Below are 15,577 nucleotides of genomic sequence, written 5' to 3' on the forward strand. Positions count from 1 at the left end.
TGAGGGTTTGTAAACCACTTTGCCACTCTGCACTTATGGAGAAGATTATAACTTCAGCATCCATTTAGGAGAATTACAATATGAGTAACCTGGGTCTTAATAAGCATTGGTTACGTGGATTTTTTGCACATAAGTTGTAGGGTTTGTACATAAGTTTGCACACTTTCCTTGATTGTCTCTACGGAAGCAACAGGTGCTTACTGACTGCCAGCAATTCCGAATTAAAGCTGTGAGCTGTGTTTATGTACAGGCAAAGGCAGCATTTAAATTCTCCACTGTCAGAATATCAAATGTTGAGGTCAGACAGGTGCCCTCCCTGTTCTACTCCCAGTGCCTATTAGGGATTCTTAATCCCAGCAGGTTTTTTTAATTACATTCTGATATTATAGTTTTAACTCATTTTAGACTTACTGTATTGTACTGGATCTCCTGCACGCTGCTCAGAGACAACCGTGATTAAGTGTACTATAAATTGCTGAAATAAATAAATAAAAATAGTTGGCATTTAAAACTGCACAGAATTGCATCGTTAACAGAATCTTTCAAAGGAGTTGTGATTCTTTTTCTTTTTCTTTTCCAAATGCTGGAAGGTCCACAAATCATAGAATCAAAAGAGTTGGAAGGGGGACCACCAGGATCCTCTAGTCCAGTGGTTCTCAACCCGTGGGTCCCCAGATGTTGTTGAACTACAACTCCCATTATCCCTGAGCTCTGGCCTTGCTAGCTAGGGGTGATGGGAGTTGTAGTTCAACAACATCTGGGGACCCACAGGTTGAGAAAGGCTGCTCTAGTCCAACCCCCTGCAGTGCAGGAATATTCAACTGTCCCATGTGGGGATTGAACCTGAGAATTTGGTGGCACCATGCTCTTACCAACTGAGCTATCCAGTCCTTAGCTCCTGTAAACATTACAGTGGTGCCTTGCAAGACGAAAAGAATCCGTTCTGCGAGTCTCTTCGTCTTGCGGTTTTTTCGTCTTGCGAAGCAAGCCCATTAGCGGCTTAGCGCTATTAGCGGCTTAGCGGATCAGCTGATAAGTGGCTTAGCAGCTTAGCGGATCAGCTGTTTAGCGGCTTAGTGGATCAGCTGATAAGCGGCTTAGCGGATCAGCTGTTAAGCGGCTTAGCGGATCAGCTGTTAAGCGGCTTAGCGGATCAGCTGATAAGCGGCTTAGCGGCTTAGGAAAAGGGGGGGGGAGGGGAAAAACCCGGCAGGAACTCGCAAGACATTTTCGTCTTGCGAAGCAAGCCCATAGGAAATTCGTTTTGCGAAGCACCTCCAAAACGGAAAACCCTTTCGTCTAGCGGGTTTTCCGTCTTGCGAGGCATTCGTCATGCGGGGCACCACTGTACATTGGTGCTCACTGGGCTGCTGCTAACATTATTGTTTTGCCTGTCAAAATCTTTGCGGATTCGCTGATTTAATTGCCTTCTGTTCCGTTCCATCTGTCATTCCTCCCCCCCCCCCCCCACTTTTGTACTTTAAGGAAGCCAAATGGAATACAATTTCCTAGAATCAGCCTGGTTTTTTCTAATATACGTGTTCTCCTGAGTTATATTTCCTGATGCTTTTCCAATATTTGTGCATCATGTCAGTGAATTTTATTTAAAGATGAACTGCGGTGTCAGCTACGATCCAGTAAAGGCTCCCACCAAAGAAGGCTGGGGGGATGATTTTCACTTGATTTCCACCAACTGTCCCAAGTGCTACCTTCCATATTGTTGACGAGAGTCCCCTGAAGCCCAGAACAGTTTTTGGAGGGTACAGGCCTGTTGCAGGAAGTGAAAGCCAGCAAAAAAGGCCTCTCTCATGCACAAATTTCCTCCAGTGGAGCATTCTGTAAATAGAGTTCCTCCCACAGTATAATTCATCTGTTGTTGTTCTTCTAAATCCAGATGTTTTGATAAAAAAGGGTATCCTGGAACTGCTACATTCCGTTCTTGTTCAGCTGATAGCTGTCCAGAGAACTTTGTTGATATATACATAAATACATGGGTGTAAACTTTATCTCTCACACATTACTTGCTTCTAAAACCTTCCAGACTCTCAAAGTGGAAATTTACTGTAAGTTTAGACCTCAGGAGAATCAGTGCCTTTGTTTTTTCTTTAGTCCATGGATAAGCAACCGAAGGAAGCTATAAGAGACACTTTGCAATAATATACTGCAAGAGAAAATAGTTAAAATTATGGCCCTGTTCACGCTTAATGCTGAAACAGGAAACATTTCATCCATCTTGGAAGCACTGACCCCTGACACCTTGTGGACACCAGCCCTGCCTTATTTCTTCCAAATTTTCCTGTGTTGAGTGGGGGAAGTCTGAAGGGAGCTTCTACCCATGTTTGCTTGAAACCTCCATGTGATCAGAAACTCTTACAAAGCACCGCACTGTAGAGAAGAAAGAAGGACAGGAATAAATTTGCCAGTGCAGGGACAAGCAAAGAACCTCAAAGGTGCACAAAATTAGATTGATTCAGCCCAACATGTTTAGGTTTAAAGAATTTGCCTGGGGCATTGTAAAACAAATGTTATCCACCTGCTGCATTGCTAATTGATTCCTCGGGACATAAAACATGAATCTGGGAAGTGGGCATGAAATGTTTTTGATAAAGAGGTTGTAAAATATTGTCCTTTTTATTATGAATAGCTACAGTTCACCATGCAGTGTATATGGTTTGCATAGACCTATTTCTCAGATGGGGTGTTTCATAAGCAAAAGCCTCGTTTCTGAGGTTTCTCACTGCTACTTTTATAAATTTTCTTTACAATCCAGCCTGAGCAATGCTTCTGTAGATATTAGAAGAACCATTAAGTATAGTTCCAGCATGTTTCTTGGTGTGTATGTGTGTATACGCATGCCATTGTTAGGAAATGTTGCTGCCTTTGATTAAAATACCAGATTGGTGATCACTTAACTTGACTTTCCCCCTGTGTTCTTCTTTTGAAAACAGTTGCAGGCAAAATGTGCTGACCTGCAAGCAGGATGTAGTGAGGCTAAGAAGAAATTGAATGAGGTAAGCTCGTTCTTCCCTTTGTCCTCCCCTCTTCTACTTAGACTGGTCTCTGTCAACTCTGTGTTGGCCAGATGCAAAAGAGGCCTCTACATCTAATTGTTGTGCAGAAGAGAATTTTGGGATGTAATGCAAGCTACACCTGCTGAAATTCATTCTTCTGCTCAGTTGCATAAGAGCCCTGTCACCTTCTTCATTTGACCACCTGGACCGAAATGAACTTGAATAATTGTAATTGTAATAATTGTAACAATGTGCACCCGCACCTATCCAAATAAGAGTAAGAGGCAGCCCGGAATACCACATTTTCCATTGTTGCTTGTTAGGGAAGGTTCTGCTATGTTAGTAAAAGCTGCCTCCTGCTGGTTATCCAAATCTGTCCCAGACAAGCATAATGCCATATTGACTTTTGTCTTGTAATGATACTGCAGCAAGAAATAGGAAAGATGAAAGAAACTTGTGCACAAGATGTACCAGTGTTTTATCCCTTGCAAAAAAAAAAAGGGGGGGGGGAGACCTTAACAAATCCTGTACAAGTTGGTATGAGAGGGGACCATGCACTATCCTGGTAGGCAAGTGTGCAATCCAGTACTCACCTCTGTAGGCAGCTGGAGGAGATAGCGCTGGTACAGCAGAACTGTACCGAGCTTAGGCTCACATCTCAACACTAATGCCAAGGGTTACATCCAATTGTGACGTTCAAGGGCCCTGTGAGCTACTCCTGGTGCCTTTATGAGAACAACTGGTCATGCTATTTGAGGAAAAAATAGGTAGAGCTTGTCAGAGTTTTAAATAGAACCCTATCATTCTTAGAGGGCTTTGCTTAAAGCTTTGTTTTTGGGTTAAAATGGTTTTTATTACATTTTCACACCATGTGTTATTAATTCCAATCCTTTAGGTTAAGAATCACAGTGAAAAACTGGACAAGGAGCTGGCAGCCTTAGAAACAGTGGAATCCCAAGCAGATTCAAAGTATGTGTCTAGTTCCTCTCCATCCTTCCCTGTCCCCTTTGCAATGAATTTTGTTAATTCAGCAGTAGTCCCTGTTGGTGGTGGTGGGGTTTTTGTATCTATAGTTTATATTGTGTGTGTGTGTGTGTGTCCAAATGTTTCCTTTCATGGCAGAATGTTCTTTATGCTGGAAACTCTGTCAGCCTTCCTCAGCTTGGTGACCCTGTATGGTTTTGGCTACAACTCTGATCAGCCCAACCAACAGTCAGGGCTGCTTGAAGTCTCACGTTAATTCTTGACATGGTGCAGTCACTGCAAAATGATGGTTAAACATCATTTTCAAATTAAGACTTGCATTGATTTTCAAGGATTAGGGGCTGGGAAAAACATCTGGCACTTCTTGAATGTTCAAAAACACCCAGCATCAAAAAATGTTATTTTAAGAATTACTGTTTGCTCACTGAGCCTTAAAATGACCCTATTAAGGAAAGTCAGCGTATTTTCTTCCAGATGGGAGACTTAGCAGCACAGTCCTGTGCAGGTCTACTTGGAAGTAAGCCTCATTAGGTTCAATAGGCCTTACTCCCAGCAGTGTACTAGAAGGGGGAGCAAGTAGCAATGCTTGCACCGACAGAACGATCTCCTTAGTGCAACACTGAAATCCACCTGTGTGTTTTATTGTTTTAATGTACTGGCTTTTATGTAGATTCTGTAATGAGCTGGAATTTTTCATTATGATGAGCAGTATAAAAATGTTTCTGCCTTTTAAATCAGTGGGTATTAAGAAATGTTTAAGTTTGATTGAATCCTGTCCATTGTATCCTTCCATGAAAATGGTATATATTCAAACTGGAAGACCCTAAGATTTGCCGGTCTCTCTTTTTTCCTTCAAAATTAACCCATGAGAAACAGGTGCACTCGATTGATAATGGAGTCATCCAAACTGTGAGCAGCAATATAGGAGAACGTTTCTTCTGTGAGATTCTACCTTTCTGTTTTATTCAGCTCTGTTGCTGCCCTAAATTGCTTCTTTAAGATATTTTGTTTTCCCCACTCCCCAATGCTTCATTTTTCTTAGAATAAATGTCTCTAAATGCTCGAGAATAAATGTGTTGTTGTTGTTGTTTTAATTTAGTGTATTGCAGAAGCTTCGGGCACTGGTGGCAATGAATGAGAACCTTAAAAGCCAAGAGCAAGAATTTAGAGCACATTGCAGAGTAAGTTTTTTAGATGCTTCATTCCAAGTCAGTGCCTGCACACAATTCTTTTTAAGGATCCAGACTGAGGATCCATAATCCAGATGTACTCCTGTGCTTCTTTGTATATGCAGCAGAATACATGTATGGACCATGTTTACTAATTCCTGTTGCTTAGGAATGCTTTTGCAACGCAGTAACTGGAAAAACTACTTCCATGTGGTTAGGGGCTCTGTGTCAACATGAGGACCAGAGGGGTAGTGGGGACGCACTAAACACCACTAAACACCACGACAACGCACTAAACACCACATCATGGGAGGGGAGCCCACACTTACCACGGGGCGTGGCCTACAGTGCACCTGAGCCACATGTCTCCTGGGAGTGACGCAGTGGCTCGGGTGCCTGCAGGCTCCCTGCTGCCCAAAACAGCAGCGTGGGGCTGGCATCTGCCCACCGCCTCCCCCTCAGGCTCAGCTGCCCTACAGCTGAGGCCCCAGGTGCAGGGCGCATGTGATGCCCCAGACGTCTAGCTAAGCCGCTGTTGGGTACCTTGTAGTAAAGCAGAATATAATCTTTTTTTTAAAAAAAAAAAAATGCCATTTATCTTGGTCACCTGGCTGGTTCCCATTCCACAGTTCCCAGGTGGACCTGTGCAGTGGGAACCTATGAACATTGCAGTGTCTTAACACTGACATCTGTTAAGATTGCCGTGTGGAGCTCCCACCACCTAGGTGCCAAGGTAATGTATGAATTGGACTGAAACCATAACCAGTGGTTGTTGCGAGGTACCTTGAAAAAGTGATCAATATCAGGAGTTATAAAATGTGTAAATTGTATGAGAAAGGAGGAAAGAAATGGAACGGGGCAAGAATACAAATTGAATTTTAAACCCCTATAACTTAATATTTTGGGGTGGCTATTTTCATTATGGGATGCAGTGTGCTCAGTGTTGCTTCTGCAAAAGCGCTTTCGAAATGGTTAGGGACAGTAGGGCTTGTGCAAGATGCTGTAGTCATGGTGGTGCTTGTATTTTGATTTTTTTAAAAAACTCAAACTTATTCCCTTGCCCTTCTGACTTGGGTTCATTTGCATAAGAGTCAGACTGTGTGTTTTCCCCTCTCTCTCCCCCACCCCCTTGACAATAGAGTGTGCTACTTTACATAATGAAGAACATTCACCTCCTCTGGAGCCCTAAGCACAGAATGTCTATACGTTTTTGGGCTCTTTCTGATGCATATTTTACGAAAAGAAAACACTGTCTGGCTTCTGTTTCCATAAAGAGCACACGTTGATTGCTAATGAAAAGAAACAATTATTATTTTCTTGCTGTTCTAGGAAGAGATGGCACGCCTCCAGCAAAACATTGAAAGTCTGAAAACAGAAGCAGCTGAAAATGGAGAAGAGAAGGTAAACAGAAAATCATAGAATCATAAAATCATAGAGTTGGAAGAGACCACAAGGGCCATCAAGTCCAACCCCCTGCCAAGCAGGAAACACCATCAGAGCACTCCTGACATATGGTTATCAAGCCTCTGCTTAAAGACCTCCAAAGAAGGAGACTCCACCACACTCCTTGGCAGCAAATTCCACTGTCGAACAGCTCTTACTGTCAGGAAGTTCTTCCTAATGTTTAGGTGGAATCTTTTTTCTTGTAGTTTGGAACCATTGCTCCGTGTCCACTTCTCTGGAGCAGCAGAAAACAACCTTTCTCCCTCCTCTATGTGACATCTTTTTATATATTTCAACATGGCTATCATATCACCCCTTAACCTCCTCTTCTCCAGGCTAAACATGCCCAGCTCCCTTAGCCGTTCCTCATAAGGCATCGTTTCCAGGCCTTTAACCATTTTGGTTGCCCTCCTCTGGACACGTTCCAGTTTCTCAGTGTCCTTCTTGAACTGTGGTGCCCAGAAATGGACACAGTACTCCAGGTGAGGTCTGACCAGAGCAGAATACAGTGGCACTATTACTTCCCTTGATCTAGATGCTATACTCCTATTGATGCAGCCCAGAATTGCATTGGCTTTTTTAGCTGCCGCGTCACACTGTTGGCTCATGTCAAGTTTGTGGTCAACCAAGACTCCTAGATCCTTTTCACATGTACTGCTCTCAAGCCAGGTGTCACCCATCTTGTATTTGTGCCTCTCATTTTTTTTGCCCAAGTGCAATACTTTACATTTTTCCCTGTTAAAATTCATCTTGTTTGTTTTGGCCCAGTTCTCTAATCTGTCAAGGTCGTTTTGAAGTGTGATCCTGTCCTCTGGGGTGTTAGCCACCCCTCCCAGTTTGGTGTCATCTGCAAATTTGATCAGGATGCCCTTGAGTCCATCATCCAAGTCATTGATAAAGATGTTGAATAAGACCGGGCCCAATATTTAAGCATTCTTACTGAGCTTTGGAATCTTCTTCCCATATATTTTTTTTAAAGAATTTTAAAATGCTTGCAGTCCCTTTGCTCCATTTAGAAGTGTTTGCCCTCATTTGGAATGCTGCCTGAATTTTTTGTTTTGCCAGTCTGCTACCTAAAGGTGCTAATGTGTGTATGTGTGTGTGTCTTTTGATGTGATTCACTTTCTCTGGTTACTTAAAATGAACACTTCAATTCACTTTAACAAAACTTTATATATTTGAACTCATGTCTTTCTTATCAAAGGCAATATCTTATACACAAGAATTGGGACTTGGAACACTGGAACACAGTCAGTTCCCAAAAGTGTGTGTATTTTTTGGAGCGGGGTAGCTTGTTCCTTTAAGTATGCTGAATAGCAAATCTGATTCTGTTTGCCTGTGTATTTTAATAAAAGAAACATCAGAACACATGGTGGACATTTAACAATGGATGTGGCATGCAGGTGTTTTCCATTAGAGGACTTCTAAATTGTTGCCCAATTTAAAAGTACATGAGGCTTGAGTTTGGACTCCACCTTCAAGAAGATTGCTCAATTCAGATGATTTTTGAAACCTTGCAGTCCATCCTCTCTACCAGAAAACTTCTCTTTTGTTTTGCAGTAATCATAGTTGGTTGTAATGTCCAAATCAAACTGCAGAGTGTTTGCACTCCAGGAAAAACCCACTTCAGACCTTGGCTTCTAATTTCCGGCTTGGAGTACAAGCCTTAACCATAGTCTGCCGATTCGGATGCCATGGGTTAGTTAGTTAAATAGGAAAAAGCAAGCCATCTGTAAACCTGCAGCTCATTACTGAATGTCCAAATAAGGAACAAAAAGATACTTTGAGCTTTCCTGGAGCAAATCAGAACTCCAGGGTAGCTTACCCAGGATTGTATTCTCCACAAGGAGAACTATGTTGAATAGTCTTCTGATACTCTGACTGGTGTGCTTCCCCAAACCCCACTGTCCTTCCACCTGCTAGTGTGTATTTTTAACATCTGTACAGCAAGCAGAGCCTGAACAGATTCACCTTTACCCAGGATGGACTTGTGGTGGGGAATGTTCTTCTGCTTCTCTGGGCAGCTTGCTTTTAGGTGAATACGCTACATATGTAGTTGCACAAGTTAACATGTTGGGTTGGATCCAGTAAAATGTGGCAGAACATAGCTTTCTTGAACCCCCTTCCCCTCGGCATGTTTTTAACTTTGGTGCGGAACCACTATAAACCCTGGGCCCGGTATGAACAAGTGACCCTTTGTCATCATAGTCTCGACTGAATTTGGTCAGCTAAAAATCAGTTTTGTTTTATGTCTCCAATGTTAGGAACCCGCTAAAATTATAGACCAGCAGTACAAAACTGAGAGAGAGAAGCTGCAGAAGATCAGACTGCTTCTGGTGAGTTTTCCAAACCGTAAGTCTCACTGGGTTGGCAGATGTATTTGCTAAATGTCTTCCTGTCCTGTGCAATGTAAATTTCTGGTTCACGCGAGACTCCTGGATTCTTCTGTAATGGGTGTTTTAAAAGTTGGAAATACCAGTTTGGGGGTAATTATTTGGAAAACATCACCTTTTGCAGTGGAGCCAAGAGGGCAGGGGGTCCGCAAGGCAGCAATTGATTCCGTTATCAGGTTGTTTCTAAATGTCAGTTTGTTTTTTAGACACCTAGTCACAGGGTTTTTTTCTGTTTTTGTTTTGTATATTGTTTTCAACTCTCCTCAGGCCCGACGAAACAGAGAAATAGCCATTTTACAACGCAAGATTGATGAGGTTCCCAGCAGAGCTGAGTTAACACAGTACCAGAAAAGATTTATTGAACTTTACGGGCAGGGTACGTATATCAGGCAGAAATGCATTCCTCACAGCTAAGCACTATAAACCTATGGAGCATGGCAACCACTTCTTGTTTAATGTTGTTGTATCACTGTCTGTTTGACATTCATATCGCATGCCTTCTCAGACAAGCAGGGTTTTTCCAAAACATGGATTTTAAAATGCCCTCAGGGCCAAAGATTTGGCGCTTTGGGGGTAGGTTCTTGAATGTTTGTTTCTGGTTCTGCCACTTAGTTCCACAGTCTATAGACACTGTTCCTTATGACACTAGACAGGGGGGAAAACAATAGCAACAACCAACCCACTACATGCAATGGGTACGTCAGGGCTGCCCTCCCCACTAATACACCAGTTAATATGTGTGATGTGCAGCATTCATATTTGTTTCCAATCCCTGCTGTTCTTCCACTTCAGAAACAATGTGGGGGGGGGCCTGTGCACGCACACAAATAGGTGCACGCTCATACATACGCATGCAGTGCAAGGTGAGGAAGCCTTCTCCAGGCCCATGATCCCAGTGCACTTGTAACTCAGTTGCTGCAAACTAGTCTTCATCTGCTTGTTAGTGGCTGACTACTTCAGTGGAAACCCCTTCAGCAGCAACAGCTCTTCTGCTCATGGAGCACTGGCTAGGGGTTTAAGTAAGCCTAAGGAAGAAGAGCAGGAGGAGGAGGAGGAGGAGGAGGAGGAGTTTGGATTTGATATCCCGCTTTATCACTACCCTAAGGAGTCTCAAAGCAGCTCACAATCTCCTTTCCCTTCCTCCCCCACAACTAACACTGTGAGATGAGTGAGGCTGAGATACTTCAGAGAAGTGTGACTAGCCCAAGTTCACCCAGCAGATGCATGTGGAGGAGCGGGGAAGTGAACCCGGTTCACCAGATTACGAGTCCACCAACGAAAGCCTGTTTGTTTCCCAAATGCTCGTCCTCTGGTGAAATTCTTTGTTCTAGGAGAGATGGGGTGGGCTGTCCAAAAAAACGAGGGGGAAAAGACAAAGGTGACAGAAGAAGAAAATCAGAGGTACTGCGTTCCATAGGAACCTGTCGTTTTCTGGTACCCAGAGGTAAACTCCTCCTATTGTCCTTGGCCCTCATTTTCTGTCTGCCCCAGTTGTTCACTTAGTTTTTCCACATACCTCCCTTCCACATACCTCCCTCTGCTCTGGATCCTCTATGCCTGGCTGTCTGCCATTTCCAGAGATCGTGGGGAAACTTTTCCTTTACACTAGGTGAAATCTGCAGGGCAGGAAATGTCTGCCTGCTGCACCCTCTTTGGGGAGATAGGTTAAGGTTAGGGGGATGCACTGGTAAGCAAGCCCACATGGGCATTTGACACTTTGACGTAGACTCCAGATAATTCAAGGACTTGAATTTCTTAACTCCCAGAGGTAGGCAACTTCTCGCCACATGGAACATGTTGTAATTGTTGTATCCCACCCACCTCCCCCCAAAATTGCTCAAACCATGGTGAGGAGGGGTTTTTAATTGTCTCTGTAAAAACAAATGTCTAGTTCTTATAGTTACAGGGATGTCAAATTTGTGCTCATCAAAATTAGCAATGTGATCTTTTATATTGAACAAGTGGTTTCCATGGCTGCTTATTATACTTCTGATTTTTTCCCGGAATAGGGTACTCATCTGCAATGTCATTTCTCATTGGCTTTTCTCCAAAACATCTGTTGGGGGGGTCACATACATGCACGAGCACTGAAGCTTTATCAGCAGCCAAAGCAAAATAATATATGGGTTTTACCGCTCTGCCTCTTCAGGCTATTCAGTACCATTAATGGCTATAAAGAGTGTTCTGTGTCAGAAAGTACATTACCTCTCCTTAGACCGGAACCATCATTGTATCACTGTCCCAGCCACACTTAATGTAGTGAATTGATGATTTAGGAGAATTCTACCTTTTGCCTGCCTGATCTACGCTAAATGAGCATTGCAAATCATTTAGAATAACCCTTTTTGCTTTACAAGCTGAAATACTGTCACTCCCAATAAATTTATGTGAGCTACAATTCACAGAATGTTGGTTTTATGTTAAGATATATTGCCAGCCTTTTATAGGTTGGCTGAGTACTTGGGAGTGTGTTCTTTCCCTCCTTGGATTTCTATGACAATGTTGAAAAGTTGAAAAGAATGTTTGCAAAATTGTATTTCCAGGTTTTGGCTGGGATCCAAATAGGCTCATGGAGGAGTCCTAAAGGGTTTCCCTACCCTTGGAGAATGTTTGAGACAGTTGTTTTTTTCCATAAAATGCCAGTTCAAAAGGTCCCCTAGGTTTTGGGGGTGGTTTTTCAGGAAGGGGAGTATGGTGTGTAGGGAGGGGTGTGAGAAAGATACTGTGCATAAATTGAAGTCATCTTATCCTTCTGTTAGCTTTCAGGCCTTTTCATTTCTTCCTACAGAGCTAATAGGAACCATGGAGAGATTCTGCTCCTTAATAGGTGGAGAACCAGCTTTACATATGACAGCAGGTTCATTTTAACTTTTAACGTGGTACACCTTTCATGTTGTGCACCATTAAGATGTACACCTTTTGTGTGCCGTTAACTTACTTAAGTTAAAAATTATCATGAAAGCCAGCTTTCTCAGTCACCCAATTTTGAGTGCAGGTGACACTGGGACTTCTTCTCCAGAAGCTTGTGTTTAGGAGTGCAGCCTAAGGTTGCAACCGTATACTCACTTAACCAGACTAAGTCTTACTGGACTCTGTTGTACTTACTTAAGAAGGCATGTCTGGGATCACACTATAAGAATCTTTCCTTTGTTTGCAGTTTCGGCAACACACAAAGAAACAAAGCAGTTCTTTACCCTCTACAACACACTGGATGATAAAAAGGTGTATTTGGAAAAAGAGGTAAGCTGCTTGATCAGATGTTCTAGCTGACCACAAAGCGTCACCTGCAGTATAAGCCGGAAAATGTCTTGCGAGTTCCTGCGGGGTTTTTTTCCTCCCCCCCCCCCTTTTTCTAAGCCGCTTATCCGCTAAGCCGATAAGCTGCTAAGCCGCTAAAAGCCGCTAAGCCGCTAATAGCGCTAAGCCGCTAAGCCGTCAATGGGCTTGCTTTGCAAGACGAAAAAACCGCTAGACGAAGAGAATCGCGGAACGGATTCTTTTCGTCTTGCGAGGCACCACTGTATGGTGAATATATTTGGGTTCCTGTTTGGTTTTTTCTGTCTGTTCTGTAAAAGGGTTTTCCTTAAGACAGGAGTGGATGGGGAACCCATGGTGCTCCTTGATGTTGCTGGCCTACAGGTCCCATCTCCCCTGACCATTAGCCATGATGACTGGGGCTGGAGGTTCTTCCCCCAGCAGGTTCTTAGTGGGGGAAAATTATTACTGGGGGACATCACAGGATTATTATCTTTTAAGAATTGCACAATGCTTTTGTGTGCCGTATAGTGTTAATTAGTTCTAATGTAACTCAGCGTGGGTAGAATGTCTCCTCTGTCTCCTCCACATAGGAGTTCTTGCCAAAAAGTTAAATGGCAAGGTGTAATTATTTTGTGCTCTCCCTGCATTGATGAGAGTGAAACCAGACATAAATTCAGAGATGCCTCTTAATGAGAGGCATTATTTCTATAACCGATGTGCAGTTAAAATATTCATTATCTTTTCCTTTCCTTGACGTGATTATGACAGCGCTGAGAATATAGTTATTTTAAAAGTCGTCTTTTAAAATGCTAAGTGTTAAATTGATAAATACTGCCTGACTGTGTATCAAGAGCTCAGTGGTATTGAGCATGTGCTCTGCATGCAGAAGATCACAGAATGCAGCAGTTCAGTCCCTCCTAACATCACCAGGAAGGGCAGAGAGAAAACCCTGCCTACAGTCCTAGAGAGCCCCCTGCCAGTTGGTGACCATACTGAGCTGGATAGACCAATTGTCTGACTGTAGTAGTCTGACTCTAAGGCAGCTTCCTCTGTCCCCAATGGTGAATTGAGATGTCATGGAATTGTGGGCCAGCTAGATTCTGCTAAATTTGCTTATTGACGCCTGATTACACAAAAAGTTGTGGTCTTCAAAGGCTAAAGCAAACATGGAGAAAAACAAGTGAACTGGAGGAATGTGTGTGCTTTTGTGTGAATGCATGGACAAGGAAGCCATATTCCTGTAACCCCCTTACAATTTTTTTTGTTAAGTGGTGTACATAAATCTTGTCAAATAAATAAAAATAATCCCAGGTTGACTCCTGAATGGGATTCTCCTAGCCAAAGAGGATTTTCCCATTTCCTGCTTCAGCCCTCCAAGAAGGCCAGCAGATCCTAATTAATGGCATGGGATGAGCTGAGGAGAATTCATTGGGGATGGAGGTCACAGAGATTGATTATAGGGGGCTGGTCTGAAGTGCATGGATTAAATCAAGCAGTGGATTCTAATGCGGGCCTCCTCAGGTAATCGTGTCAGAATGCAACTGCTTCAAGGCTTTTGCTAAAAAGAGGTCAATACATTATGAACCTTCCTTCAAACTGACTTGATACAATTGGTCCATCTATCCTGATTTTGATTCTTCTGACAGGCAGCAGTTCTCCAGGGTTTTGCTTTGAATAAAGTGAAGCATGTGATTGATTGCCCTGTTGAATTTGGCAGTGTGTTGTCTCGTGTCAAGTGTTATTTATAAAGGGGCGGGGTGGAGGGGGAGACCCATGGTTTCTTGGAAGACCTGCTGTGGTTTGCATTGTTATACCGCACAAATAGGAAACCAATTGTGTTCTTTTCAGCAGCTAATGCAAGGCAAGAAAAATGCTAGCGGAGCAAAAAATGTGCAATAGCACCCTGTGAGGCAAGGAGAATTTTTGTCTACAGCTTAGTCCAGGGTTGTCACCCTTTTTCAAATAGCGGATGCCATGGGGTGTGTGGCAAAACACAAAATCAAGAGTACAGTCATTGCTGCCCAGAATTCACTGGGGTTTTGTAACTCTGTGGTTGAATATCCCTTTGTACATGGTACTTCAATTTCTTATGAGATGGCTTTGATAATGTTTTGATAAATAGGATAGCAGCAGTCCAATATTTATTTGAACACATATGCTAGCTGTGAGGAGCACAAAACATTGAATATATGCTCCTGAAAAGATAAAAGAATAGGCACATAATTTGTCTGAAGTCATCTAAATTCCCTACCAACACATGTTTGTGTGTAATGCTCTGAATACCCTCACACTGTTGTATTTCAAGTACTGTTCTTAGGGTAACATATTACTGGTTTATTAAATGCATGTTCATTACTTCATGTCTGAAAGTATGTGTGAATACAATAAGAAATTTGTGGTAACCCAATGAGGCCTCAGATACACTGTTTTTGAACGAGTTGGTTCACACACATTAAACTGCAAATCAAGTAATTTAGTGCAGCAAAGCCTGTATGATCATGCATTAGCCAAGCCACATCATTTTCTGAACCAGCCCTATTGTTTAAAAGGCATTTGCTTTTTTAAATGGAAAACTTTGCATAAAAATGCATCCTTGTGTTTGTCTTTCCCAGGTTAACTTGTTGAATTCAATTCATGACAACTTCCAGCAGTAAGTAGTCCTTTCTTATTTGTGGGTACAGCCTTTACTAATACAGCTTGGCCATTTCACCTCCCTTACGATGACCAGCCCTTGATTTAAAGAAACAGTCACATGTCTTTACAATCTTTCCAGAAGTTTCAATGGTCTTAAGAAAAAAAATTAAGTCATGTATCCCATTCAAGAAATTATGCATGTCACATTATGCTCCTAAATAGTTCATGTAATACTTGTTTCAGTGCCTTTTCTCTGAAACTATGACAGTATGCTGCTTCTTGTTTTTGAAGGGGAAATATAGAAAACAATCCTAAATTATTATTTCTTTTGTCAGACAAAGGCACACTTTAATAGGCTAGCCCTAAGAATTCTGTCGAAATCCGTGGGACTTGAATAAGCATCACTGGATCCAAAGAGGCCAAGGTTGTCTTTTCTGTCAACTGCAAGCAAAGTTACAGATAGGTAGCCGTGTTGGTCTGCCATAGTCAAAACAAAAAAATTCCTTCCAGTAGCACCTTAAAGACCAACTAAGTCAGTTCTTGGTATGAGCTTTCGTGTGCATGCACACTTCTTCAGATTCTTCAGATGCACACTTCTTCGTATCTGAAGAAGTGTGCATGCACACAAAAGCTCATACCAAGAACTGACTTAGTTGGTCTTTAAGGTGCTACTGGAAGGAATTTT

The 15,577-nt window shown here is 42.5% G+C and overlaps 1 protein-coding gene across 2 annotated transcripts in view; it reads left to right on the forward strand.

The window, feature by feature from the left end:
• CCDC93 (CCC complex scaffolding subunit CCDC93) overlaps positions 1-15,577 on the forward strand; it is a 41,553-nt gene that overhangs the window by 22,991 nt on the left and 2,985 nt on the right. For both annotated transcript variants that reach the window (XM_079993681.1, XM_079993682.1), the window contains 8 exons: positions 2,949-3,011; positions 3,907-3,980; positions 5,095-5,176; positions 6,494-6,565; positions 8,872-8,943; positions 9,268-9,376; positions 12,158-12,240; positions 14,871-14,908. In XM_079993681.1, the coding sequence (XP_079849807.1) occupies positions 2,949-3,011; positions 3,907-3,980; positions 5,095-5,176; positions 6,494-6,565; positions 8,872-8,943; positions 9,268-9,376; positions 12,158-12,240; positions 14,871-14,908 (593 nt within the window). The remainder of the gene's footprint in view (positions 1-2,948; positions 3,012-3,906; positions 3,981-5,094; positions 5,177-6,493; positions 6,566-8,871; positions 8,944-9,267; positions 9,377-12,157; positions 12,241-14,870; positions 14,909-15,577) is intronic.

Source organism: Podarcis cretensis (genome assembly GCF_951804945.1).
Source record: "Podarcis cretensis genome assembly, chromosome: 1".
In the NCBI taxonomy this organism is placed as follows: Eukaryota; Metazoa; Chordata; class Lepidosauria; order Squamata; family Lacertidae; genus Podarcis; species Podarcis cretensis.